This window comes from Crocodylus siamensis, chromosome 4 (genome assembly GCF_052110815.1).
Source record: "Crocodylus siamensis isolate JL-2025a chromosome 4, ASM5211081v1, whole genome shotgun sequence".
Lineage (NCBI taxonomy): Eukaryota > Metazoa > Chordata > Crocodylia > Crocodylidae > Crocodylus > Crocodylus siamensis.
In genome coordinates, this window is record NC_143398.1 from 104,070,355 (window position 1) to 104,095,291 (window position 24,937).

At 42.3% G+C, this 24,937-nt stretch overlaps 1 protein-coding gene across 1 annotated transcript in view; it reads left to right on the plus strand.

Annotated features, from left to right (window-relative positions):
* NUP37 (nucleoporin 37) overlaps positions 1-23,948 on the plus strand; it is a 43,217-nt gene extending 19,269 nt beyond the window's left edge. Inside the window, exons 6-10 of the mRNA XM_090043234.1 lie at positions 8,531-8,621; positions 12,846-13,024; positions 14,837-14,887; positions 15,735-15,828; positions 21,121-23,948. Coding sequence (XP_089899360.1) covers positions 8,531-8,621; positions 12,846-13,024; positions 14,837-14,887; positions 15,735-15,828; positions 21,121-21,234 — 529 coding nt within the window. The 3' untranslated portion in view covers positions 21,235-23,948. The remainder of the gene's footprint in view (positions 1-8,530; positions 8,622-12,845; positions 13,025-14,836; positions 14,888-15,734; positions 15,829-21,120) is intronic.
* The last annotated feature ends 989 nt before the right edge of the window (positions 23,949-24,937 follow it).

Below are 24,937 nucleotides of genomic sequence, written 5' to 3' on the forward strand. Positions count from 1 at the left end.
CTATCTTTCTGCACCCTTCCCTAGACATCTAACTCCGGGGTCTGGATTCCAGTGTGTAAACTGAGGTCCAGGTTCTTACAAGTTTGTATTGTGATAACTGACTTGTAGATGCCCAAGTCTTTCATTGGATTAGCCCTTTAGAACTCAACTCAGCAAAACCACTACAGTGAAAATAAAATGATGAAACCATGAGCATCTATTTAGGTGATAAAGAAAGAGAGGTTTTTCTACATTGTATTTGGTAACTGGTAGCTGATGCATGAAAGAAAAGGGAAGAAATACAAGTAAAGAAGCTTTCTTTAGCTGGAACTTGATAGTATTTAGCTTTTTTCCCCACAACCACTCTACCTTCTTGCCTTTAGAGTATGATAACAGATTTGAATTTGATGTTTTGTCAAATTGAAGGTTACTAGAAATGACTACAGGGTAATATTTGGCAGGCGAATATAGTTAGCCAGTTGGAATTTAACATCTTTCCTCTTGCAAAAGTGACTTCACATTTTTATAACTACAGAGTACAGTTAGGACCTTACCTGAAATGAAATGTAAGAAGTTCCTTTCTGCTGTATTATACCCCTACCACATTGCCGGTCCAGTATTAACTTAGAGAGAAACGTGCTACCTGCTTGATAATTGGTGCCATTTTCTAACAGCATCTAAATTTTCTTGCAAAATCTCCCATTGCAAACCTAACTGTTTGGTAGTGCTTAGCTTATGGTACTGAAGAAAAGCATGCTATAAAGTTGTACAGCTGCAAGATCCTTGTTTAATCCTACAGATGTTTAATAGTCTTGATATTTCATTAACCCAGTGGTCTACAACCTACATTGGCTCACAGTTGTCATTATTAAACGAGCAGTACACCAAAGGCGAAGTCCTATTGTGCTCTTCCTTGGTTGGAACATTTTAATTTTCTTTGGCTATAGGAAATGCTTGAGCGTCCCAAGGGTAGTGTTTTTTCCATAAGACATGAATTGGGAACCACTGCATTAATACCTAACAATTCACCAACTAGTACATTTCTTAATACTCATTTTTGAGTATTAAGTAAAGTTGTGCATACTTATTAGGGCTATGCAAAGCTTCAGTCGCTGATTCAATTCGGCCCAATTCAGTGGCCAAACCTCCAAATCAGAATCGAATCAGGAGACCCTTTAATCTCTCCGAATCAAATCAGAACCCTCTGAATCAATTCGGAGAGATTTGATGATTTGGGCATAGACACAGCTTTAAAAGTTTTTTTCTACATACCTCAAGGTACCAGGCAGCTCGTGAACACTGAGATGGTGAGGTGGATGGAGTGTCCCACAGGAGCATGGGGGGTGGTGTTTCCAGCATGCTCGGCGGCAGACCCAGAAGTGGACCAGAAGCACTTTGGGTCCTGCCGCAGAGCATGCAGGACACCCCCGCTTCTGGCTCGGCAACTGGTGCCTCCTAGATCTGAGGGGGCACCTGGGGTCCCCCCATGGCCGATCACTGAGCCGGCGGGGCCCCCCACACACTCGGCACTAGACCTGGAAGTGGACCGGAAATGTTTCAGGTTCACTTATGGGTCAACTGCTGAGCATGCGGGGGGGAGCCCCCTACACTCCTGTGGGATGCTCCATCCGCCCCAGCATCTCAGCATTCACAAGCCACGCCTGGTACCTCGAGGTATGTAGAAAAAACATTTAAAGTTGCATCTATGGCTGAATCACTGATTCTCTGAATTGGCATGGAATCTTCAGATTCAGATTCGGTGGAATTGAATCGGGACAGTGATTCGAATCATTGAATTGAATCACTGTCCCCCAATTCGGGACAAATCCAAACTGAATACAGCCCGTTTCACACACCCCTAATACTTATGTACGGTCTAGCCAAATTCCTCATCTTCAAGAAATCTCCCCACAGGCGGTTCACCATTCTGGAGCATGTTTTATAATAAGGCTGGATATTGCAATTTTACCATATCTCTCATCCTCCAGACTTCTGTGGTATGGATCTTAATTTGGCCTTCCAACTAAGTCATATGTCCTCGCCCCTTCTGGCGTAATGCCCAATTTAAATTCTCCAGCTAGGTCTCTTAACAGTTTTTCTGTCTCCCACAACAACTCACCAGAACTCCTTATGGGGCTTTGGGTGGGTGGGGAGCAGTGTTTGGGAGCAGGACAGGCATGGTCTGCTCCCTGCATGCCCTGCCCTATGGGGGAGGGTAGCTGGGGCAGGGTGTGGAGGGGGTATGTGTGCATGTGGGGAGGAGGAGGAAGGAACGTGCAGCATAGCTTGTTTAGGGCAGTCAGTACCATGCTCCTACCCATGACTCCCAGCTTCTGGCAGGACTGTTCCCAGCGTGGCTGCAGCTGGCCAAGCTCACATTGTGACCAGGAGGCAAGAGGAGCAACACTCAGCCACCTGCAGCCATGCTTGGAACAGCCTTGCTGGAAGCTGCACACTCATTCAGTGGGGCTGTTCTGCTTCTCTTGTCTCCAGCTGCGGCTGCTGCTCCTCTTCCTCCTCCTCTGGCCCCTGCAGAAAAAAAGTTTCTGCCAGGCAGCTTCTGCCCAGTGGATGGAGCTCTGGCTTTAGCTCCCAGCTGCCTTCTACACACTCCACCTCCCTGGAGCAATGAGCAGCCACCTAAAGGTGGGCGCAGCAGGTGGGAGGCAATTGGGAGCTGGAGCTCCATACACTGGACAGGAGCCACCTGGCTGAAGCTCCCTGCCCCACCTCCATCCCCCTCCCTCCCCCACCCCCTGGCCCACCCAGAGTAGGAGCCGCAGCTGGAGGCAAGGAAGCAGAGCAGGCCTGCCATCCCTGGCCAGCACACAGCTTTTGATGGGGCTCTTCATTTTGTAGCAGCACCTGGTCAGGTGCTGCTGCGCTCTCCTCGCCTCCAGTGACCACTCCTGCTTCTGCCCCTACTGTGCTACTCTGGGCAGGCAGGCAGAGGTGGTGGGGGAATGTCAGCCCAGCTGCACCTACTGGAGCTGAGGGGAGCAGAGCAGCATCCGGCTGGCTGCAGCTACACTGGGAACAGGCCTGTCAGAACCTGCACTTTGTCAAAGGCTGGGGATGTCAGGAGTGCAGTGTGGGCTGCCCTGGCAGGAGCAAGTAGAGTTTAGCCCCATGTAGAGCACAGTGGGGGCAGCTGCAGGCCAGATCCATCTAACTGGCAAGCTGTATTTTGCCCACACCTGGTATAGAGCCAGGGTGGCAGCAACCTGTGGTCCACAGGTCAGATTCAGTCCAGCAAGTGATCAAATCCAGCTCATAAAGCCAGTACATCTGCAACATTTCTGCAGGAAGTGGACACAGTAGAGGGAAGCAGTGCTGGTGGCCAGGTCTGAAGTGGTGGCCACCTTCAGAGCTAGCTCCATTTAAACAGTCTGCTGCTTCAAAAGGTTGTCTGTTGATGCCTGGTATAGAGTATCAGCACAACAGCATAAAGCTTATTTTGAGCTTTTGTTCTTCACTTATCTATGCTAAAAGTTCTCATTTTTTCTGTAGGGTGAATCACACTTGAATAGTGCTTTAGGGATCTTTTACCATTCCAACCCCACTCACTACTATTTTTAATATTGCTGAATATTTTTCCCATTCATTCCATATTCCTCTGGCAACTACAACAACTGTATATGTGGAGAAGTAATATTAGAAAATATATTCTTTATTTTAGATGTCATTTTAACAGCTAGAAATTAAGAGGAGGCAGCACAGTGTGATCACCCCTTTCTGCAGACCACCTGGAAATTCTCCTTGAATCACAGTAGATAACTAATGCTCTGCCAGACTTCTATTCTATAACTAATGTGCTTGATCAGCTTTTCTGGAGGTATGGATAAGCTTGTGATTTTTATTGTCTGTTTTTTATTTACCTATTTCTCCTTATTTACTGCAGTTGTGTAAAGAATATCTGAGCATGATGGCTCAGTACAGATTAGGAGTTTTGTATGCAAAATGTATTGTCAATACTAGTTTTGCTTATGAAGCAAGTATTTCATTTCTGCAACTAAAGCAATGTAGTGTAGCATCCATTTAAACCATTACTGGTGGTTTTAAGGAAAATCATCTCCTTTTCCACTTGTCTGTAACTTTTGGGGGAAATGTTATGACATTTTTATTATACTTGGCCCAAAGGTGATGTTTTTTGTCTTGGAAAGTTTGACAGTTTATTTTTGTTCTTTGTGAAGTATGAAGTAAGGGTGATTTTCACACTTCAAGAACGTTTTTTCAGATGCTCTAATATTTTCTTTGCCAAGTTTAATAGAAGTTGGTTGCACAATAAAATTGCTGCATATAAGCAGTGTGTCATTTGCCTAACCTATCCAGAGCACGTGGGATATGATTATGTGAATGTAGCTATGAATATCTTAACACTGACATAAAATCATCAAAACAAAAAATACCAATTCAACTGAATTTATCTGAGATTTGTTTGTAAAACAGGAACATGTATTTCAATGTGCTGTCATTTCAAGAAATGAGTTATAAAGGTTCCAATAAAAGCATGCAGTATTATATGGTATTAGAACTGTCTTAGTTGAATGGTCATACTAAAATAAACTTCATTATTCGAAATTTACACAACAATGGATATTTCAAGTTGTTTTCCCTTGGTTTGCAAAGAAATGGATGGTTAAGACAATCTGGAGGGGTTTTCAGTCATGTGTTTCTCTTATGGGACTCATAGATAAAATACCTAATCCTGCAATTTTGACATAAAATGAAACAGATAAAAGAATGGCACTTTATGAATAAACAACAAAGGAAAGGAGAAAGCATGCATTTCTATTTCCACACCTTATCATCTCATTTACTGCTGAGAAGGAAACACGATGGCATAGTACTTTGGCCAAAATGATTCACCATCTTCAGTTATGCCATAATTCTCTCTCCACACAGTGAATATACATGAAAAGTTTTGATTTGACTTGGAAAGATGTACAAGGGAAAGATTTTGGCAGTGCAAGAAAGTATTGTATGTTTCTAAATTACTTATTCAGTTTTTTAAACACTTGTGAATTGTTAGAATAAGGATACACATCCCTCAGGATTGGAGACCCTATGATTTCTAAAGGGAAAGCAGATATTTGATCTATTGTGGTTTAGCATGGGAAGACAGCATTGTTCATTAAATATTTACTTTATTTCACATATTTTTTGTCTAAACTATTGATGTATTACTTAAAAGTATGTTGAAATCTCTCTAATATAAAGTTTTAAGCACCCTAGCAAAATATGAATTTAAAAGGTTTGGGAGTGTGTAAAAACTTTGCTACCTCTTTGAAGACTGAATAGATGTGGCTGCTGGTAAGATTGTTAATCTCCTCTCTTACAGATTATACACTTGCAATTGGATTCTAGTATTTAATTGAGACATATCCAAGAAAAACCCAGTTGCTCAGTTAATGACTGAGCAAATTTCATCTTTCATGCTGACTAAGAATTAACTCATTGTTCCTCTATCTCATTATCTTTAACTGGGAAAGCCTATTCCTTTTATAAGATTTTAGTTTTTCATGTCAAATAGAGAGTTCAGGGAAATAACTTTGTAATGGTCCTAGGACAGGGGAGTTAAACTTCTGGCCTACAGGCCAAATGCGGCCTATGAAGCCATGAATCTGATCCTCAAGGCTCCTCACGGGTTAGGAAATTTGGTGGTGGGGGAGGAGTGGCAGTTAATACTGCCACCCCTCTCCTGCTGCAAAATTCCCAAGCCCCACAGAGCCAGATCAGAGCTGGGCTGTGCCACCTTCCCCTTGATCCTGCACAGCTGGATAGGGGCTGGGTTACTCCATCCTCTCCACCCTTCACCCCAACATGGCCAGGTTTGGGCTGGGCCACACCCCTTCCCTTCCCCCACAGGGCTGGGCCATGCCTCTTCTCTTACACACACATACACCTGGATTGGGCCCTGTCTTGCTCTGTTGCATACTAGATTAGGCCCACTAACCCAATTTGGCCTGCAGACACTGAGCACTGTCCATCTGGCCTGAGGCAGGGAAAGGTTGGGCACCACCACCCTAAGATAATGCCCTAAGCAGGTCTATTGTAAAGTAGTTCAATTACCCTTTTGTTAAACATTGTCGTTTTTCCCTTTGGATCAAACACAATGTTTACTATAGGTAATATATAACCTCATCTACTCTGGGAAAGAGCCAAAGAAACTTGGAATAAATTACTAACCCTGGGCAGTAAGAATGCTAGACCAGACAGCTGACAGAAATAAATATGCTGTAGCTCAGGTTGTTTCCTCTTAAAAATCGCGGTTTTTGAACCTCCAGGTGGTTGGCTTTATGGCAGTTTTGTAATTTTTCTGTTCCTTGTCTTTTTTAATCTATACTAAGTGTTCTTTTGGTGAAGAGTGAGCTTTGCACATTTCCTTCCTCTTACTGGGCCTTTGAAGGATTCGCACTATGGGCATTTAAACTAAATATGACCTGTTTTTCACAAATACTGCAGCTGCATTGGTGCTATCAGCAACATAAGCTCAGCTGTAAACTGTAGTGCAGATATTCTCACCCTGCTGTGTTGAAAAAGGGGGTTTGAAAAAAAACTGGTAAATCCTAGAATACAGAGAAGTATAAAACCCATATTAGCCCTTGCTTTACACTTCCCATTTCTAGTTACTTATTTCACTGTTCATATGCTCTTCTCCCAGTGCTGCTTCCAGTTATATATCATTTTGGACACAAACTGCTGCTAAGATTTGCATCCTGGGCACAAAACCCAGTTGGATCATGGGTGATGCTGACTCCATGGGGAAGTATTAGCATGGTGCCACCAACAGCCAGGAAGTTACTATCCCCTGCAGCTCCTGCTGTCGCCCGGTGCTGCTTAATCCTGACATCACAGGACCTTGCTGAATTTAGCAGCTCCTGCCCTTAAGCAGGCCCAAACTCCTATCCCCTCCCTGAGTGCCATTTTAACTCCTAACCACTCACCCCTCTGACATCTGTTTCCAGTGCCCTCTATAACTCAGTTCTCAGGGCTCATGACATGACCCAGCTACCCACTTTTAGTTATACCACTAGTGTTTGCTTACTACACGAGCAGGTAGTGTGACTGAATCTACTCTGGCTCAGTTTGAATCAGAATAAACTAATCCTGATGTCACCATCTACACATGCCTTCAAGCACAGTAATTTACTGCACTGCTGGATACCACTTGTATTTGAAGCAGGCCATAAATTAGTCTACTGTGCTCTAATTGCTGTGTACATGTAGATGGTGACACTACTGTGCAGCAAAATAGTACGCTGAGCAATAAAGTGTCTAATGTAGACATGCCCAAGAAATGGTAGGTGTTTTCCAAATGCAACAAAAGGAGTAAGACCAGGTTCATGGCTTATTCGTTACAATCTTAGTTTTGTCCCAAGTGAGTTATGTAGCTTGCGCAGTTGGAGATGTTTCCTCTCACATGTCTAAACCAATAATGATGAATGCCAGAGAGGGTAATGATTAGGTGACAGGTAACTCTAGATATATCCAGTTCAGTGCTCTCCCTCTAAAATATCCATCCCTGCCCCTATCAGAAACAGGATACTGGGCTAGATAGACCATTGGTCTGACCTAATATAGCATTTCTTATGTTCTTACTAGATTCTTCTGTTCATTCCTTTTCTAGCAACCCTGTTTCATTTTTAGTTTCTTTATATTCCACCCCAATAGTCAACCCCTTCACTCCAAAGGCAATTCACTTAGAAATGTTAGCAAGCCAAATAGTTAAGTGGATGACTTGGTCATACACTTTCTGGTAGCACGGGTTCGTTATATTGATCAAATCCATACTGTTCTTCCTATCCATGATTTTTCTCATTATTATTTGTGGTGTAGTACACAGTCTGCAAAGTTGGCAGAGTTATGAATAACGTGAGAGTGAATGTCATGTAGTATTATAAAGTAATTTATGGTATGGCTTGTTGACTATATTTTGGTGGAATTCAAGCTGGGTATTGTCTTTCAAAACAGTATGTGAATATATATATATAGTTATCTAACAGTAGTATCATTAATAGTATAATTAAATAATTGTTATGGTGTTAAGTTCATGCTATGGAAATTTTTCATTTAACTGAAGCTACAGAGACAGCTGCTGTACACTGTATACTGACATCTCTGTTTACATGGTCCATGATTTAGTACCATTGGCCTTTACATATGCTTGATCAGTCTTAGCATGTTGAAGTATTAGGAGAGAGAACTGGGGAGGGAAACAAAATTTTAATTGTAACAGAAAAATGCTTAAACGTGAATAAAAATTAATATACATCTTTTTAAGTCCTAAAAATCTACTTCTGCACACGTGCCTGATCTAAGTGCTAAGAAGTACTTAGCACCTTATGTTCTGTTGATTTAAGTGTTTGCAGGTGTTTAATGTATCACAATGTTAAAACTTCTGTTAACATGTTTTCTGCTCAAAAGGTAGGGTATAGGTACCAGATCAAATTTACCTTCTTCTCTGTGGTGTCATTAGGTCAGAGGTAGAAATTAATATTTTTACAGTGAAGCACCAATCAATACTTTAATATTGTACTTTTTTTAATAGGGTTTGGGATCTGGAAGGAAATCAAAAGGCTTATTTTGTTCTTCGTTCCCCTGGAGTGAGTGTGTGCTGGCATCCTGAGGAAGCTTTTAAGGTTGTGCTTTGCAGTTTACTTTCTTAAACCTATATGAAGAGTCGTACTGTTCAAAAACTATAAAATATTGAAGTCTTAATAAGATTGGTGTTTAAGGCACCAAAAAAGAAATTTATTTTTACTTTTCATTAGCAATAGATTCTGTAAATTTACTAGCTTTGCAAAGGCTAAATATGATAACCAAGATTTAGTGCTGGGTATAATTTTTCCAAAAACAAGGAACATTCTCTATATTCCACCACCATGTCATTTTGTATTTGTTCTCTCAGTATGTCCCTTTGTTTTCCAGGTCTGCCTCTGCTTACTGAGATTCTAAATTCTGTTGATATCTAAATTTTAACAGGTTAAATGCATCTTAATCACTTTGAATTGAGATACAGGTTTCCCCTCCACCCCCCTGTTCCAAACAGTAAATGGCTCGGTTTGTTGTCTTCTCCTAGTTCCTTGGCAACCTGTTACTAAAAGAGCAAATAACTTTGAAGTTGGTTAATATGAGTTATTTCCACCCATCTCCTTATACAACTTCCTGATTTACCTTTTTATCTGTTTGGATGTCACACATCCTACTGCTTAATTCTATTGTCCCTCTCCATTTCAACAGTCTTATTCAACTCAGTTGATCTAATCCAGGGGTTGGCAACCTATGCCTTGTAGGGTAGATCCAGTCCATGAAGAGGTCCAGTCTGGCAAGGGGGATATGCAGCATGGAGATGTACCATGCCACCCTTTACAGCACTTTTGCTGCAGAGCCTTCTTCCTTGCTAGGTCTGTACTTACCCTCACTGCAGAGGCGTTAGGGATCAAAAGAGTCAACTGGCCCCTCTGTTCCTGATCTAATGAAATCAACCCACTTCCCCCCCCTCTCCCCTCACTCCCCATTCCCTTTTTCCTTCTATTTAAAACCCATTCTTTCTGCAAGTCTATCCATAGCATCTGACAAAGTAGTTCATTCCCTACAAAAGCTCATATCTCACTGAACCAGTTAGTCTCTAAGGGCCCTGGCAGACATTGTATTTATAATGCAATTAATGCCAAAAATTTCTGTATGCCATGCATTCAGCCAATTCATAGTTCCATAAAATTGAAAACCAGCCACAAAGATGTTCCACATATATAATTGAAGTGGTGGTGCCAACAATCACCTGATCACAACAATCAGGGGCAACTTCGAATCCCAGTATAGCATCCAGAGCTGTCCCCAGCCCAAACCCAAGCTGAAAACTCAGCTCAACATTGGTATCAAACATGTGGTAGCCCTGGAGTCTGGGATAGTTGCTCCCGGCCTCATATGCGAGGTTATGCTAGGGACAGCCCCAGTCATGCAGTTGGGATCTGAGAAATGTTATGGCCTATTGCAAATATCGCACGTCCTGCCATGCACATCTAGAATGGCAGAATGCATGAGGTTTGGGGTGGAGGATAAGAGTCCCTGGCTCCCAATTGTGCTATTATTTTAACATGTCCCAGGGGCCTAAGGTGCCACCCTGCCTTACTGTCTGCGTGACATATTGTCTTATGGATCATTGAGCTGACATTCAGTTTATGAACTTATAGTTAAGAACCACTGGACTTCATGCCGGAAGCGTGCTGCATGGTGGGTCCTTTAATCTTGCAGTTTTCCCTGTGTGTCCCCTGCCACTGATTGGCAAAGGATCCTCGTTGGCCCCGTTGCTTGATCCTAATGGCCAGGAGGCAAAAAAACACAATTTTAAATACACCACAGTTTTTGCTTCCGTCTGGTCAGCAGCAAGTGGCAAGGCCGCTGGGGCCTCTCCACCAATCAGTCAGCAGTGGGAGGCAAAAACTGGCATATTTAAAACCATGGTTTTCACCTCCCTAAGTAATAAGGTTAATTTTAAAAATTCTTCCTTTAAAAAGGCCCCAGTAACTTATGGGCATACTGCTACATTCCTTTCCATCCTGATGTAGTCTACTCTGAGCCATAGGAGAGGTGGAGGTTGGTTTATAGCATGCATGGAAGGTCTGATAGGAGTAGTTTCAGCTGAGAGTGAATTTCAGGTTCTAATGAATAATGAGCAAATATAGTATAATAAAAAGCCCTTAAATAAACCTTTCAAATTTCTTCCCAATGTGTCATTCACCGTCAGAATTTTTCCAGACAGTTTCATTTCTGTCCCAGTGAATCCCTTCTGAACTTAGGCTAGTGTTATTGTCTGTCAGTGTTACAGTGCCCACAGGTATGATGGCTACTCTAGAACAAAACAGAGAGATGTGGTCACTTCCTCACCGTCAGCCCTTCTAAGTCTTAGATGAGTCACAGCAGATGAGGCAGCAGACTGTCAGAAGAAAGCAAGAAGGGGCATGAGGAGGGTTTCAATCCATGAGGTCACACAGTAACACAGTTTAAGAGTGCACAACCCTCAGTGCTTTAATTCTTCATGTTTTCATCCCTATTTTAAACAAAGCTGATAGTGGGTGTCAATGTTTGGTTTATCATGGGCATTTCTATAAGACATTCATTTATTTTGAGGAGGAGGGGAGATTCATGGGTGAAATTTGCTTAGAGTATAATAGAAGGTGCAGTAAAAAATCTAAATAGATTTGAAATCCCAGTGTATTCATCTCAGCACACAAGGGAGTTTTGAGGATTAAATAGCTGATGCTTGTACAGCAGTTTGTAAATGTTAATTAGTAGTCATACTCACATCCTGACACTTTTTAGGGTTGGAGACTTTGTACACTGTATTCAACTTCATTATTGACTCTGGCTTTGCTGCCTTAGAGATCAGTGTTCGCATTTTCTCTCTGATGCACCCGTCAGTTGCTGCCTGAAGTATCAGTTTCAAACATCCGTTCAAGTTACCATAAAACGATTGTGAATACTTGCACTCTGTTCTCTCTTTATACAGTGTATAAAAATATATAAAAGAAATAAAGTAAGATTAAAAAATACATTCCTGTAGATAAGTATTACAGACTAGATTCACTCTAAACATAGTTACAAAGTACCAAAATATGAAGTGGATCTACAAGGTTTTACTTGCCCTTACCTCTGACCCTTATTAGAAAGCAGTATTTCTGTTGGAGGGTTTGTCTAAAAGAGGACACACCTTCCTCCAAACAGATATATTGGAACTTTTAAGTCCCTCTGTCAAAAACCTCCTTAACAGTATTTTCTCAAAATGTTGTTCTAATCCAATGGGATTATCTCCCTTGTGACGCTTCTTGTTTGTAAAATCATACTTTATTATGTCAAAGTGGGGTAATTAGCATTTTTCATTTCTCAAACATACTTGGACATTAATTTTTTTTTAAGTGTCTACTTAATTATTATATACATCTTAATGTTCCCCTCAAAGCATCTTGGGATAGTTTAATCTAGCGGGGGCCAGTCTCTTCTGCAGGGGTACCACATATTAGCCCCCACAACCTCCTTGAGTGCTACTGTGATCCACTTCCCCTGCCCAATCTGCTGCTCTCCTTTCTGCTCCATGCCCCATGCTTGCCTTCTAATCTGATGCTTAGCTTTCTGCCCTCTGTTGTGCTGCCTGCCCTCTCCCCAAAGTGCCACACACACAAGCTGTCCATGCTACTTGTGGCATGTGTGCTACAGGTTGGCCAGGCCTGGCTTAATCCAAAAACTCATTCCACACAATTGAGCAAACAGATTCTTGAGCAAGTAACATTGAGTAGAACTTGTTTAGATAAAATAATTGTTATATTTTGAAAATAAATAAGCCAATAGACTATTACATTAGTTGGCACAGGTAATTCATCCATTTTTTTGCTAGATCAGAGTCCAAAACAAGAGTTTCCGAGTTCTGTTAAAATAAGCTTAGCCTCTGGTCCCACATGCAGTCAACATTGGTATTCCCTGGTCATTATAAAAATTATTAGATTTCTATTTCTGCATGGCCAAACCACTTCTAAAAATATATGAGAAGGCCTACAATTCAACATATGTAACATGGGAATTGATAATACGAAAATTATTCCCACTAATTTAAATACTAAAAGTTTGGTTTCATTTTTGTTTTGTTTCATGTTCTATATCAAGAATACCTTTCAACTCTAATAAGCCTTTGTCATGTCTATTACATCAAGAATACCTTTCAACTCTAATAAGCCTTTGTCATGTCTATTAATGCTTGGCTGCAGGAGGATAAGATTTGCTATGTAGTAACTTAAGATTTAAAATTTGGCTTTGGCAAAGAATGCAGTTTACAAAGTTGTATTAAAATGCATCTATTACTTCTCTTACAGTTGATGGTAGCAGAGAAGAATGGAACGATACGATTCTACGATCTCACTACACAGCAAGCCATTCTATCTCTTGAGTCCGGACAAATGCCGCTGATGTCAGCAGACTGGTGTTTAAAAAACACCTTTAGAATTGGAGCGGTAGCTGGGAATGATTGGCTAATCTGGGATATCAGGTCCAGGTATCATCAAATTACTGAGCAAGACATCCTCACCATATTCTTTCTATTTACATTATTAGAAGTGCTATTTTTACTATGTTTTTGTTAACCAATTAGCATTGCATGTAGTCATCCCACTCACTTGTGATTTAAATGAAGTCAACCGAGCATTCATAAATAATGCAGGTATCTGCAATATTCTTTATATATCTTTCCCTAGTGAAAGCAACAGCAAGTCAGTCCATTTTTTTCACTGCCAAGGTGTGTCTCCTGACATAGGTAACAACTAGGGCTGTGCGAAACAGCACCATTTCACTTCAACTTGTGTTTTGATGTTTCGACGGAACAGTGTTTTGTTTCCAATTCAGTTTTGTTTTGAAAGCACTGTTCCGTTGCATTTCGTCAAAACAGCTTTGCTGTTTTGCGTTTCACCCACACCCTGGGAGGAGTCCAGCAGAACCTTCCCAGGGGTGCAGGCAGGAGGCTGCCACTGCTGCTGGGAGCTGATCCTGGTGGAGGGAGGTAGAGCGCGCAGCCCCAGTGCTGTGCATCATTTCCTTCCACCAGGCAGTAAGCCGCTAGGAGCTGAGCCCAGTGGAGGGGGCTGGTGCACAGCACCAGCAGTGCACGCCATCTCCCTTCACCCTGGTGGCTCCAGCCCTGTGGAACTCAGCCCAATGGCAGGAAGCAGTGCAGCACCAGCTCTGCCTGCCTCCTGCTACCAGGCTGGTTTCCATGGGGCTGGTGGAGCCAATGGGAGCACAGCCCAGTGTCAGGAGGTGGGCAGAGCTGGCGCTGTGTTCCCATCAGCTCCTCTGGCCCCACGGAGTGCAGCCTGGTGGCAGGAGGTGGGGAGAGCCCGGACTGTACTCCCCACCTGGCTGAGCCATAGGGGGCTTTAGAGCTGCTGGGAACGCAACCCTGGCTCTCCCCTGCCTCCCACCACCTGGCTGCTGCTTTGAAACTTGAAACATTCTGAAACTTTCAGAACGTTTCGACTGGCCTCATTTCATTTCAAGGTTGTTTCAAAGCCCTTCATTTTGTTTCAGTGTTGCTGTTTCAGGGTCAAAATAAGTCAAAATGAAACAGCTGGCAAAATTTCGCACAGCCCTAGTAACAACTGGAGATTTTGGGGTCACTCTTTAAATGCTGCCTTTACCCCAGGATGGGATTATCCTGTTCCCATTTCAGGAGTGTCCCAGATTCCCTCAATCCATTGTGCTATATAGCCTTCTGAAAATTTCACCTTCTTAAGTGGGGTTAGACCTCAAACTTTCTGTGCTGGAGACCCAATTTAATCACAAGCTGTTTCATTGGAGGCATCTAATTTTTTTTTTCCCACCCTTCCTTGAATGGGGACACAAATATACCTTCTATATTCCTTGCTGCTTTTGGCATCCCATGTTTTTCTTTCCCATCAGTCTTCCGTGTTATTAAATATAGTATGTCTTAAACAGAAAGGTAGGGGAATCTCTTAAATTCTAAAACAACACGCAACTAACATCCAGAGGAGAAGTTCTGTAAGGCCGAGGTCCAAAGGAAATTTTAAAAAATTAAAATTTCTCTTGAGATTCTATGCAACTTTCCCCCCCTTTTTATCTCTTCCTCTCTCACAGGTGGACTCCTCAGCCTGTCAGGACTCCAATGTGAGACTGCCTACCTGCCAAAATAAAATTGATCTTTTTTTTGTAGATTCCCCACATCCCATTCCATTTGAACTTGCCACTCCTGTAAATAATTTCTATTTTTTGCCCTTCTGATGTGAAGTTCAGTATAAGTATCATTTGCTACAGCTTGCAGAATGGTTCTTATACTAAATGGTATATTTTACAGGTATCCACAAGATAAAAGACCTGTCCACGCAGATCGAGCCAAATTATTCAGGTATTTTTTTGTTTTATATTCCTAGTATTAGTATTCTACAGTTACATATAGGGACTTACCTGAGTCATAGTGAAACAATGGGTTTTTCATGGCCTGTTCACAGCACGCAGAGCCAATTTCATGGGCATTTTGCAGCAGTCCTTGCCACTGATTGGTAGAAGGTGTCTTCACTGTCTACTTCTACCACTTTTTTTTGGTTGATTTCATGAGGAATCGTGGCCAATGCCAGGTTTCCCAGTGATTGTGCACAACACCATGTCTTCTACGGTTTCTGAAAAATCCGCAAAACCACAATGTAGGTAGGTTTTATATAATATTATATATATATTATATAACATATCCTCAGCAGCTCTCAAAGGAGGTCACATATAAAGCTTATGAGGCAAAAAGATTTGAAGTCACTAGCTCAAGACATCCAGTAGGCTAGTGACAGTGCCAGGAATAGAACAGAAGTCTTTTGACTCTTAGTTCAAGTACTGTCTAGTACACCACACTTCTGCGTTACTAAGTATGCTTAGATGGAAAATATTGAAAATACAGAACTTTCCAGTTTTCATGTCCTTCCGTTAACAATTTTTAAAGAGCTGTGTCCTAAAGGATTCCACTCTGAGTGGGAGTTTGAGTGTGATTGGCATTTAGCAGGTGTTTTTTTTAAGATACATAGATTGTAAAAGGTAGTCATGAATAGTGAGTCTTTTCTAAAAAATAAAGTATTTTTGTTCATGTATTTCAATTTTACAGTGTTATTTCTGGAAGTTCAAACAATGCTTAACTACAAAAAATCAGGTTCATATATAATACTGGTAGTTTAACACTTGAATTTAAAAGCACTTTTTTTTTATTTTAGGTGGTCCCGAGTGAATGAAAATTTGTTTGCGACTACTGGCTATCCAGGAAAGATGTCTAGTCAACTTCTAGTTCATCATTCAGGACATCCTCAGGTAAAATTATATAATGCTGTATTCTGGGTGGGATTCATCTATTCTCTTTAAATCACATACGTAAATATCTAATAATTACCTTGAAAAGGTAACTAGGATTGCCTACAGGTGATTACTACTTGTTTTTCCAGACCAAAGAGGAGTTGACCACAATTTTCTGTATAATTAGTTTAGTTATGATATAACTAAGTCTCTGCTTTAGGTTTAAAGTAAGCGTATTTAAAATTCGTGATCAAAATTTATTAGAGGTGTGCTGATATATCGGTTGCCTCTCAGTTTGGCACCAATAAAATGGAAATTATGTTATTGGCTATCGGCTTTTTTTGGGCTGTTGTAGCCAATAATGTTCACCTATAACTATACCTTCTGGCCAGGGCCCTGGATACCTGGGTTCCTTCTCCCCCACCGGGCCAGTGCCCCTAGATGCCTGGGTTCCCTTGGGGAAACAGGTTTCCCCTTGCAACAGGCAGCATTCTAGCCTGCAAAGGGTCGTGCTCAGGGCTGCTGGGAGCAGAATGCAGGTGGCTCACATGTATGTGTGTGGCTGCATGCATGCACATGGCCAGGAATACAGCTGGGCAGCATGGAGAGCAACTCCCTGCAGGTAAGTCTGTGGAGGAAGGGCGCATGGGGGTGGGGGAAGATCAAGGCCCCCATAGTGAGGGAGCGAGTGAGGCAGAGGCTGGTGCATGCAACCTGGGGCCATGGCAGGGAGCGGGATGGAGCCATGGGCAGTTTATACAGGGTGGGGAGAGGGGGCAGTGGCTCCCCACTGCTGCATGCACCCCACAGAGGAGGCATGAAGGGGCATGGGCCCCCCCCACATTTTTGAAAGGGGTGGACGCAGGCTGCTTGCTGTGGGTTTGAGGTTCTCCACTCTGCTGCCTTTCCCTCAGGAGCCCTGCGCCAACTGTGTGTACCCGGCAGGAGTGGGGACGGTGAGTTGTGTATCCCACTGCCAGGTGGGCAGGGGGCGTGCCATAGACATAGGGCTCCCAGGGCAAAGGCAGCAGGGTGGAGAGCCCCAAGCCCACACCAGGCACCCCACATCCATGCCCACCCCACTGGGCTCTGCTCTGTTTAAAAGTGTTCCTGGACTTAAAAATGGTGCCAGCAGCACTTGAACTAAAGCTGATTCTATGAGCTTCAGTTCAAGCACTCCCACTGCTGTTTTTAAGCACCGGGGTGCTCATACATGTGACACAGAAAGCTTCTGGAGCACACCAAAAAAAAAAAAGATTTATGTCAGTAATTTAAAATGCCTTACATTATTACAAAATATCGGTTATCAGATCCACATTGGCTGATATGGTTGGTTAGTAATCAGTTATCAGTATCGGCCAAGAAAATCTTCACCGGTGAACCCCTAAAATGTATGCAGATAAAAAATATGTACAAGGACTTGGAAAAGGTTGTTTGGAGGGGGGTCATGTTTTTTGAGGTGGGGGGTTAGCCAAAGAGTAATAAGAACAGAATTCTCTCCCCCAAGCAACATTGTTAGAGTCCTCATGAATGGGTTTAAAGTCTCAAGAACAAGGTCTAGATTATAAATTCTGCCAGAATTTTTGTCCATGTTGCTGAACTGATTTCAAGTTGAGGCTTGAGAAACAATATCATATTGCATAATGGTAACAACTGATAGGGAAGGTATAGGTCATGTGTCTTTGAAATGCTAAACAAAGATTATCAGTCAGATGAGTATGTTGCATATTTCTTTTTTTGTATTTGGAAGAGGAATGAGAATCTGCTCTGTTGTTCCCTTCATTTTTTTGTGTGTTTTCATATGTAAATGTTTGGCTTGCTCAGAATCCTAGAAAATATGAATTCATATTTTCTTTAAAACATGCACATTGAATCATTCCATATTTAAGCTGCCAGTTACCGAATGCAAATAAAAACTAACACCTGCCAGAAATCCTACAGTATTTTGTAATTCTAATGCACTCTAGGGAAATAAATTGTTTTAATAGCACAGACGGAAAAAATATATTAGGCAAATTTTCATTATTTTGGACACACAAACATACTGTCTCCAAGCACTGTACTTAACTGTAATCTTGAATAACTGGTTTTATTAAAATAATCTTGGGTGCTGGGAGAACATTTGTAAATACCTTCTAATGGTTCCATTTTGTCATTTTAATGCTTTGCTTCAATGTATGTGTAATAGCTGATGGAACAGAATAGCAACTAATGAGATTTTTAATTTAAATTGCTGTACTTACTTGAATATGAGATGACCTTGAATATAAAACAACCCCACCATTAGTAGATTCTATACATGGAAATTTTTTGTTAGAATTTTTCAGGCATAGAATATAATTATTGGAGGTTTGCTTTGAATTTGTCCCCCTCCCACTGCTACAGCAGGGAAAATAAATCTGGGGGATTAGGTTATCCCCTTGCCCTCTGTCTCCCCCCAACTTCCTTCCCCTGAAGCCCTTTCCCCCTTCCTTACTGTCAAACCCTGTGCGTCCCTGAGCACATAGAAGGGAGAAGCAAACTGGAAAGTGCTGACCTAGAAATAAATATACCTGTACAGGCAGTCCTCAGACTTAAGATGCAATTTGTTCCTGAAAACTGCATCTTAAGTTAAAATGTCATAACTTGGAACGAATTTTCCCATAGGAACAATGTTAAAAAAGGAGAATTGGGTCCTTTACAATGCTCAACACAGCTGCCTCCAACTGGTAAGTCCCTTGTGGTGGGAGGGAAGGCGTGTGGAGGGACAGATCAATGCCCCTGCAGTGAGGGAGAGATTGGGACGGGCTGGGGCAAAAACTGCCAAACTGGGACAGGGGGACACAGGAAGGGGGTGGGGTAGCTCCCGCTGCTGCGCACCACCGGTCCGGGAGTGGCTTCTTCGGCTGCTCTGGCCACTGCTCCCACCACCAGTCTGGGAGGGCATGTGCCCCAAATCTCCACGGGGCAGATGGGGCTGGGGCTGCACCTGGCTGTGCTCCAGGTGGGGGGTGGAAGGCACTGGGAGCAGAAGCTATGCCCTTCTGTCACTCACCCAGCCAGTATGGGGCAGAACTGCTGTGCTGCCTCCAGACAAGTGGCATGAACCAGTGGGACCCATCCTGCACCCCCTAGATGAGCAGTAGCTTCATCCCGCACCCCTCCACCCCATCCCAGCTTGACAAGCAGCGGCAGGGCTTGGGGGTGGTATGTGCCCCCAGATGAGGGTGGGCAGGGGAGCAGGGGCTATGGCAGGGCTGCAGTCACCCTAAAATTCACAATAGCCCCCCCACCCCCATAGCCTCTGCCGCCCGCTCAGAGTGCTGCCTGGTGCAGCCTTGGCCCTGCCTGTCCCGCCCCAATCTGAGGGGACGTGCCCCACCATGCCCTGCCACTGCTCATCTAGCCAAGGCAGGAGTGGGGGCTCGCAGGACAAAGGAAGGCTTAGGGAGGGCAGAGTGGGGGGTGGGGGTGCGGGATAAAGCCATTGCTCATCCAGGAGGCAAGGGGAGGCCAGGGCGGCTCTTGCTGGTGCACACCGCTTGTCTAGAGGCAGCGCAGCGGCTCCACCCCGCCCCAGCTGGGCAAGCAGCAGGAGGGCATAGCCCCCACTCCCAGCACCATTTGCTGCCCACCTGGATCACAGCCCGGTGCAGCTCTAGCCCTGCCTGCCCCGAACACATCCGGGGGCATGCCCTTGGGGAGCAGTGGCAAGAGCAGCGGCCAGAGCCACCAGACAAGCCACTGCCAGACTGGCAGCGTACACTGGTGGGAGCTGCACCCCCCCACCCCCGTGCCTCCCCTCCCCCAGGTGGGCAGCTTTTGCCCCAGCCCCAATCCCTCCCTCACTGCGGGGGTGTTGATCTGGTCCCCCACATCCCTTCCCTCCCCACCACCACAAGGGACTTACCAGCTGGAGGTAGCTGTGTCGAGCGTCGTGAATTCAAAACCCATGTTGGAACCTCAAAACAGGTTGTATATTTATAAAGGTCATAAGTGCCATTTATCGCAATTCCAAAGGTCGTAAGTCAAGGACTGCCTGTAGTAACTTGCATATAGAGAAATTACTACAGGTTCCCCTAGACTTTAGTTCATCCAGAATTGATGCAGTTTACCTCTTTTGAAACTGCTGCAACTTTTAGGACAGGTAAACATAAACATAAGCAGCATTCTATATCTACTTGTATATAGTACAAACTGTGCATAACATCAGTCCAAAGCCAAAAGGTTCATGATTTACCGTGTAGGTTGTTGGCCTGGGCCCCACCAAAACCGCAGCATTTCAAGTCATAGTGACCCCACAGCTCAGCACTGCTCAGCATGTATGTGTACTCCAGATACCCCCCACAAAGGATCCATGTGCTAATTAGCCCCTGCTCATAACTGAAACCAGGTGTTATTGTCACGGGTGCTGGGATGCTCCAAAAATTTAGATGCAAATGAGGCAGAAAGCAGCCTGTTCCAACTCCATTTCATAGAGGGTGGAGCCACAGTAATCATACATGACATGCTGAGAGAGGGAGTGACAAAGGGATTCTGGGTAAGCTGCTTGGGGCTCCATTTGATGGTATTTATCAGACATTTAAAGCTGGTTAAAAAAGACTTCTTGGAAATGGGAAGAAAGGCTCAGCTCAGTTGTGCACATATAGAGGAAGTTGAGAGGTATTCAATGTGTAGTGGCTTGCCATGACTTGAAAAAGAATCAGCTCTGAAAGAGACCAAGTGCAATGGGCACTACCATATGTCTTATTCAGGTGGGCTGCACTAACCTATCCTTGTGATAGGTTCCTCTATCAGCATCTCAGCCTTTGTGGCTAAGAACAAATGCAAGCATTTTTGGTACCGTAGGCAGGGTATCAGGGCTGGCTCTGGCCTTCCTAGTGCTAGCCTAGTATTTCAGTATCTTCAGGGCCAGTGCCAGTTCCCTCTGGCGGGAACATGCACCCATTTTTTAAGGGCCCCACCAAAAAAAATATTTTCCTGTCAGTATGTCTGCCTTATGTGGGTCATGTGTTTTATAAACATGCACAGTGTTGGCTGCATTTAATCAACTTTAGACTCAGTTTCCATCACTGAGAACATACTGCTTTTGGCAGCAGTTTAACGATAGATATTGTATTTAATAAGGTTTTCTTGTGTGTGAATGTAAAATGAGGACCATTTTTTCCCCATGTTGATTGGGGGGAACCTCATCTTATATTTGAATAAATATGGTATTTGGTTTGGGTGGTTTAATTAGAATTTCAGATTTTTGTACGTCTGTTGAACTTACAGTCTCACATATACAGTCTGGAATAAAAAATGTGTATGATATGCTTTTTTCTTTTTTAGCCCATTCTCATTGGCTCAGCAGCTGTAGGATCTGGTCTGACCTGGCACAGAACTCTTCCATTATGCGCAGTTGGAGGAGATCATAAGATTTTCTTTTGGATAACAGAAATGTAAATAAACATTTGTTGTGATTGTTAAACTTTTCAAATACTGTTTTTCTGTAGTAAAATACAAAGAAATCTAGTCACTCACGTATATTTGTTGGGAAACTGTAAAAACAAAGTAATCAAAATATGCAGACAAAACAATTTAAATCCCTTTGCTTATGTATAGATTACATATAACAAGTTTTTGTAAAACATAGCTCAGGGACCAGATTCTCTTCTACCCATTAGATGTCTTAGTGGACTTAGATGCTGCGGTACAATTTTGTTCCACCCTGAAAAATCTGTTAATGTAGCTATCATTTGTAACACAGTGGGCACATCTATATTTGATTCTTACTGGGCATTAGCCTAATAACACTGCACAGTATTGTGTTACGGCAAAAACCGTACTAATAGTGTACTGCGTAAGGTTATTAGACTAATGCGCAGTAAGCATCGCTAAACCATGTGCCAGCGCTACTGCACATTAATTCTAGGGTACTGCATATTTAGTTAGTACTTTATTAAGGAAGTACTAAATTAAATGCGCAGTATCTAAGGCGAATTAATAAACATGTAGATACACCCACAGTCATACTCTTAAGCCTGAGTCACAAAATAGCAATGAGGAGGAAGACCAACCCACCTTTTGCATTAACTGTTTTTTGGAGACTTAAGGAGAGTGTAACATAAACACACTTAGGCACCTAAATCCACTCATGCACCTGATGGGTGGTATAGAATTGGCCCCATGTCTTCAATATTGGTATGTTTTTTCCTTTTGAAATCAAATGTATGTATTTTTCACAATACATTTGTTGAGATGTAAGAGGTTTTTTTTATACAGTCTCCATGAGACCATGTTCAGGTGACAGTTTTATCTAAATATGGGGCTTATTGCTAGATTAATCTATGCCTTTATGAAGATCTGAGCTGTATTAGCAGATCTTTCTGATGCTGTCAGTGCAACCCCTGCCTGCAGTCAACCAACTGCTTCTGTCCACTGGTAACAGCAAGCTCCCGTGGACATTGCCTTACTAAAAAGGAGAATGTTTGTTTTTTATCTACTGTCAGAAAATGTTATCCTTAAGCTATCAGTTTGCTATAGTGAGCACATTTGCTGAATGTACCTGTTACTGATAACACTGAACTGGTTTATTATATTAATAATCTGAGTAATTATTTTTAACTTTTGCCATATCTATAAGCTACTACCTATGAGAAATCAGGAAAATTGACTTATTTTCACAATATTAAGGGGATGAAGAAGGAATTAATTTTTTAGCGTTTGACTCTTTATATTAGTAACTAGTAGATGCATCTGATTTGGATTTTAAATTATTTTAAAGTAATCTTTTTATGTTGTCATGACCCTCACATGAAGTATAACAAATAGCCTGAGGAATATCCTTTTGATATACAATTGTCTTTACCCAGCCTACAAGAAGGGGAGGGGCATGACGTGTCTGCTTTCTAGAAGTATTTTTCTTAACGCTCTAACCCAGTGGTTCTCAACCTCTGGGCCACAAAGACATTTGACAGTGTAGAAATGAGAGGTATTACAGAATATTGATTTGTACTGCATTACTGTCAGATAACAGATACAAAACATTTTCAAATGGATACTCAGGAAGTGAGTTGTGTGGGTGCGGCCCACATAACACATTGAGAGCTGCAAGTGTAGCCCGCTGTGGCAAATAGGTTGACAACCACTGCTCTAACCCAGTGTCCAGAAATGAAGAAAAAGCCAGAGAGGGAGGTTGAGCCAGTAGAGACAGGCTTTCTGTCCCCTTACATAGCTCCATTAGTGCAAACTGGCTTTCCAGCTGTCATATCCAGACATTGAGTGGTTCACTCCAGAATAAATTTGCTATAGCAGCTCCTGTGTTATTGTTCATCCTTACTAGCAACATATAGGGTGTTGACAAAGTTAAGGGGACTTAACCGCAACTCAGAGAGGGTTACTTTCTTCTCTGACCATTATGGCAGTTGGTGATTACTGAAGTTACAGTCAGGACTATCATTTAGATTAACCTGAAGTTTGCCTGGTACACAACTATGTACCAGGCAAACTGGTACACAACCATGCTAGTATCAAGACAGCAAAAAGCTAGCTAAAAGCCATCCTTTAAAAATTCATTATTCCTTCACAACCTTTATTGCTTTCTTGAGAGGTTAATGTTTTAAACTCCCACCAGAATTTACAAGAAACTTGACCATGAAATGTGTCAAAAAATAATTTATTTTTCCCACCACTGTCTGAAATTTGCTTTTCTCCAAATCAGACAGTGTCATTTTCTGTAAGAACTGGATTTTTGTTAATCTTTTTCAGAAAGGTTTAGCAGCTTTTTATTTTGAGTGATCAACAATGTGATTCTCCCCTACTCAAAGGCATCCAAAATGTAGAGCTGTTTGGGGCTTTTTTGAATTTTTTTCTCTCTCTCATTCTGCTTTATATATATCTTTCCCTTTATTAAGTCCTGGTCCATTCATATTCTTATACCACATCTGTCTTCATGGTATTTGGGTATCCACATTCTATGTACAGCATACTTCCTACATTGTATTGATAGTTGCTGAGCCTTGAATACTTGTCTCAGCTGTTTTCTCATTTCAGTAGCAACTAATGCAATGGACATCCTTAGGGCTTTTATGTTCTTATGGGTTGTAGCTTTAAAAAAAAAAAAAGAATCACAACCACTCTTCTACTTGATGTCAATGGTTGGGCAAACAAGAGTGAGTTTTACAGTACAGTTTTTGCATGTAACCAGCTATTACAAGCAAATTTTTAAACACTATTTATAGCTTACAATGCACTGTTTCAAGAATTGTTTCATTTTTTATATTTATCAGTAAAAGAAGAGCCTTTCTTACAAATTCTGTTGATATAGCTGCAGACCAGTCATTCATTTTGAACTATGAATTTTCACATGTGCTTTCAATTAAGTTTAAATTGCCCTCTTTTAAACAGGAAAGTCATATGTCCGTGTGTCATCACCATTTTGTAATGCAGTAAAATTCTGATTATTTCTTGGTTGACTCATTGCCATAAAAAGAAAACAGCTACAAAAACTTAACTATTACGTTTCTAACTTAGATTGGGAACTGTCACTTAAGAACTCTTTAATTTTCCTTACTCCCAAGAATAGCTTGGTAGACCTGCTTCTGCCGAAGGTTAACTGACTATCCTCTAATGAAGTCTTCAGGCTTTTTGTAGTTTCAGGAACAGAACCAGACCTGTCAATCACAAGCAAAGAATAGATTCCTTCTAATGTGGATGGACACACATCAGCAGATGGAGTGCTTTTACTAGTGGTGCATGTGTAGAGGGACATCTGGCACACAGCATTTTTTTGCCTTGAGAAACAGCATGTTTTACTTTGCAACTCTAGCAAGTTTCTCTGTTTCTGACATGGCAATAAATCAGAAGTCTGTTCCAAATGTTCATTTCTTGTCATTGAGCCTGTTGATGCTGGGAGCAAGGAAACTGGATAGCTTTTGGACCTACTACAGCCACTAGGATTTATAATTAAAAGCGCCCACATGCCACGTGTATCAGCGGCACAATGCGTCTCCCTGCTCAGCAAATGGTGGAGGTGTGCTTTGAACTAAAGCACATTGAACAGGTTTTAGTTCAAAGCGCACTGCTGCCATTTTCTCAATGAGGAATGCTGCGCTGCTGATGCACATGACACACAAGGCTGCCAGAGTGCATCACTTTACATACTCTG